The sequence below is a fragment of the Montipora capricornis genome, chromosome 2, assembly GCF_036669925.1.
Source record: "Montipora capricornis isolate CH-2021 chromosome 2, ASM3666992v2, whole genome shotgun sequence".
Classification (NCBI taxonomy): Eukaryota; Metazoa; Cnidaria; class Anthozoa; order Scleractinia; family Acroporidae; genus Montipora; species Montipora capricornis.
This window is the reverse complement of record NC_090884.1, coordinates 56,547,427-56,552,426: the sequence shown is the minus strand read 5'-3', so window position 1 is coordinate 56,552,426 and position 5,000 is coordinate 56,547,427. Positions and strand designations below refer to the sequence as shown.

General features: G+C 36.9%; 1 protein-coding gene across 1 annotated transcript in view; it reads right to left on the bottom strand.

The window, feature by feature from the left end:
- LOC138028240 (short transient receptor potential channel 4-like) overlaps positions 1–5,000 on the bottom strand; it is a 31,312-nt gene that overhangs the window by 12,957 nt on the left and 13,355 nt on the right. The window contains exons 3-4 of the mRNA XM_068875710.1: positions 4,554–4,825; positions 715–914 (exon numbers count right to left, since the gene is read on the bottom strand). Coding sequence (XP_068731811.1) covers positions 715–914; positions 4,554–4,825 — 472 coding nt within the window. The remainder of the gene's footprint in view (positions 1–714; positions 915–4,553; positions 4,826–5,000) is intronic.

Here is a 5,000-nt window from a genome sequence, read left to right as displayed (position 1 = left end):
AACGTTTAGCTTGGCAACACTTAAATCAATCATTTGCCATATATGATCAAACTAAGGTATATGAGCTGATAACCGAGGTTGAGTGAACCAATCAGAGCACGAGAATTGCATTATTCGAGTTTAATAATTAATATTATACGAGGCATGGCATCACCGTATTTTTCAACATATATATATATATGTATATATATGTACAAGAGAATGACCGTCATGAATGAATGACCGTCATTCACCCTGATGAAGGTAGCTGTTTGCCACCGAAATATAGGTGTTGTTGTTTAAAACTTGTCTTTTCTCTTGTGTTCAAGTATATATATATATAAAGCTGTCACAAGCATCTTCCTCACTCGTCCTCATAAACACAAATATATCTTAATCACAAATGAAGACAGAGAACAGTTTCCTTTAAATCCACCTATATTTCGATCACATTCAGTGATCTTCTTCAGGGTGACTAACTAACCGTTAACGTACAGGACTTTTAAATTGTTGAATTGCCAAGGCAACGCGCGCGCATTACAACTGAAATGGCTATTATTTTAAACACCTATCGGAAAATGCCACAGATCTTATAATCATCTTTTGCGCGCCCCTACGCGCGTCTTTCGGTTCTGGGCGTAAAAACCATCATCCTCATTAAGTCCTTGGGGGCGCAAGCATCTAGTTCTTATCGCCGAAGGTAATAAATAAAGGTATTATTATTATTATACTCACTCGGCGTAAGGATGCCACTTTTCGTGATGGGTCATGTTCCGCTGTTCTAGTTTGATCTGAGACGCAACGTAGTAGGAATACATCTTGGTCAATCCAGTGGCAAAGGCTACATAGAGCAGAATAAACAACAGGAGAAATTTCCAAACGTCTCTAAGCATTCTGTACAGCGAAAGCTGCAAGGGACCTAGGACGGAGTCCACCTGCCGACAGAGAGGAAAGATACCATCATCGTAATAAGACGGAGTCTGGCACGTTATGAATGGGATCTGGTTCTCAGTATACTATCGACTTAAGAGCCAACAATGTTGAAAAAACTTCTTGAGAAAATACGATGCATAGCATTTGCCATAAGTCCATAAAAATTTTTATCATTTAACAGGAATAGCAGTAGTGGAGAGACTTCATCGTTGAATGTGTTGATACGCATTTATGTTCAAAATCCCGAAAACAAAACCATTCTATGTTGTTTAGCAATTATTATTTATAAATCTAAATCACGCCTTCTTAAAACTCAAAGTACAATCGAATCATCATAAATCACTGAGAACCATTATTTGAGACACAAATTAAAATGGCCTTAGCTAAAGCAAGGCGACATGGAGCAGCCTTCCGTGTGATGTAAAGCAGGTAGAGTCCCTCTGGCTGTTTGGACGCGCAATCAAACAAGTACTGTAGGGCACAACATTCACTCACATGTAAATGTACAACTATAATTTGTTAATATTACTGAATAGCTTATGAACGGCAATAAAGATTATCTATCCATCTATTGCCATCCCCATCATCATTATCGTTATGCAAAAGAAAACGAAGAAGGAGAAAACCAAAGAGTTGCTACTGAACTGAACTTTTCGAGGAGACGTTTGAGATTGTACACAACCCCATGTGTGAAAATTCCATAGGGTTCACAGGTTGGGGAGAGTAGTAAAGAAGAAACCATTTTGGGCTTTATCATGCCACGTTATAGGCGAAACAGTAAGGTCACTTTTTGATATCATGGAATTCACAGATATTGAAAGTATTCCTGGTCTTTTAATATTTATTGATTTTAAAAAAGCATCCGACTCGCTAGAATGGGACTTTCATGTTAAATGTCTTAAAGCTTTCAACTTTGGACAGGATTTCATACATTGGGTCAAGGTTTTCTATAAGAACATTCAAAGCTGTGTGGTAAATAATGGTGTTGCCACAGATTATTTCTCACTTAAACGTGGTGTCAGGCAAGGCAATTCACTCTCCCCGTATCTTTTCATTACATCCGTTGAAACCCTAGCAATTTCCATTCGGAACAATGTTCTAATTAAAGGTATTAAAATAGGGAACGTTGAGACAAAAGTACTTCAATTTGCACATGACACAACAGTTAAACTCGCAGATACCGATTCTGCTCTTGTTTTATTTCAAGCTTCGAAACATTTTGAGATTCTATCAGGTCTAAAAGTAAATAGTTCAAAAACAGAGGGGTTATGGCTTGGCTCACTAAAGAAAAGCGACAGCAAACCACTTGGCATCAAATGGCCGAACGAACCAACAAAAGCCTTAGCGGTTTTCCTTACTCCGCTCTACGAAAAACATTTTAAAGAGACAATTGTAAAAATTAAAAAACTTATAAATATCTGGTCATCAAGAGAATCGATTTTCAAATTTTGCAGTTGTCAAAGCTCATGTATATTTCTTCACTATTACAGGGGCACCCAACGTCAATTTTTGGAAAATATCCGTCCGGAAGACAATTTGAGAACTAGAATTTTCGGAACCTTTGTTGTAACATTTCTTGCTTGCCTGTCTGTCCTAGGATTTTCGGACATCTACAAACTTCAACGGATTTTTACCCTAAAAAGGTCACCTGGAATTGTCGGGAGCCTTTCTGCTTGAAATTTTCGAAAAGGTAAGTTTTAATCCCTATAATTTTCGGATCACTAGACTTGCAGCTAGGAAATCTGAACAGATGAAAACTTTGTAGGAGATAAAAATACGCCTATATCCTCCGATTAAATACCAAAATAAGTTTGACAACTGTATGTTTAAGTGGTTTTGAACTATATTCTCGTTGGGTGCCCCTGTTATTACCCACACCTACATGTATTATCAAGGAAGTAAAAAATTAATCGGCTATTGTTCAAGTTTTTATGGAAAGGTGTCGATAAAGTGACAAGATTGTCGACAATAAACGATTACAGAAAAGGGGGCTTAAGAATGATAGATTTAGACTCCCAGATTAAAGCCTTAACACTTGGTTGCATGAGGAGAATTATCACCCCCAGTAATAATGGTACATGGAAATCGTATATTCAATATATTTTAAGGAGAAATCACTTCTAAATTTCATCTGGAACTACTACAGTGGCGGGCCGAATTTCGTGAAAGTTTCGCAAAGGAAAAGGATTGGCAATTTATCATTTGGAATAATGAGGTACTAATCGATAACAAACCTGTTTATTACAGACAGTATTTTAGAGCTGGTATCATCTGTGTAAACGATCTTCACTTTTACGTAGGTAATTTAATTTCTTTTAATAGGATCACTTCCCTAATAGATAAAAGTAACTTTTTAACATGGACCTGATTACGCAATTCTGTACTGCCCAAAATTGAGAAATCTCGACTCCAGTCTACTTTCGATCTATCGAAACCTTCTTTCAAACATTCTGAATGCGTATTTGATGTAGTTAAAGCAAAATCAAAACACTATTACACCCTCTTATTTGACGCTAAGGCCCACCTTCCAAACAATAGTATAGACTTGCAACGGGAATTTAAGATTACTAAAGATCAACTTGAAAAGTTCTTCCACGTACTGTCACTTGTGAACTTTACCTAAAGGCATTTCAATGTGAAGTCCTAAATACCATCCTGTACACTAATGATAAATTGTATAAGCGCGGTTACATTGAAAACTTTTATTGCTCTTTCTGCAACCATAAGAAGGAAACTTTATACCATCTTCTGCTTAATAATTGTCCTCTTTCAAATAAGTTTTGGAACGCCTTTGAACTATATATTTTTCAGTCAGGTAACAAATCAACAGATAAGTCTCAACCTACAAGATGTTATTTTTGGGGTGATTTCCTCAATGTGTCCCACATTAAATTATCTGTGGGACTGCAAAATGAATGGTATTCTTCCCAATGTAACATGCTTTCGAGTGAAAGTGAACATGAAAATAAAAACAGAAAAGTACATTAGTGCCAGGAACAAAACGATTCACAAATTTCATAACAAATGGAAATTTTTTACATAGTTTTTAAATTCCATTTTATGGACAGTAGGTAAAGTAGTGTATCGTAAGTCAAAGTTTTTAAAGTAGTTGATTAGATATTTGTGTCGAATAGTGTCTCTGTAAAAATTAGTGTTCTGGGTGTTCTTGTCTGTAGGTTACTAACCCTAACCCTAACCAATATCAACTCGTAGGTTGGTTTGAGAAGAAAGGGGAAAACCGGAATATTCGCAGAAAAAAAAAAAAACTCACGAAGCCGCGTGGAGAACCAACAAACATTTAATCAGAGAGGAGAAGCAATGAGCATTTAATACGGTTTAATAACAGCTAATAAAGGTACTTAAACAATGAATGAAACCACATTCTTGACTAGCCCGTTTGTCTGAATAATCATATAATTATTTTGGAAAAAAGAGTAATTTATTTTTGTAGGTATAAGAGGCCGAGCATCAAGTGACTCCAAGTTATTCTTATAGAACCCGAGTGACACTTGGACACTTAATGTATGGTCTCGAGGGAAACAGTTAGTTTTGTTTTCCCGACAGACCGGATGTTTCTCGAGTCGAAGATCACCATCACTATTAAACGACAAAAGACAAACACCTTTTATTTGAGCACGAACCTGAAAGATATGCGTTAAGTGAAAGAAAGCCATGATGATACCGCTTGAGAAGAGGACATCTGCAGTGATGAATGCATTGTTCTCTGGTTTCCATTGCCTGCCAAAGTAGGCGTAGGAAATACCCCACACAGCACAAGCAAGTGCAAAGAGGACGACGATCATCGTGTCCACAACATTCCACCATTTTGAAAAGTAAATGAAACATCCCTCTCTACAGGACGCCAGCACTTCTTGCACAAGAAGGCCAAGTACAAAAGCAAGGATAACCCAGTCTGGAAGGGAAACAAGTATGGACTCATTTAACGCTCTCAGCACAATAATAATAAGAATAAGACTAAGACTGATAATGATAATGATAACGATAATGATAATGGGAATGAACTTTATTTAAGTCTCAAGACTTTTAGGGCTAGGGCACTAATTATGGACGCTGCTTATAGAAATCGA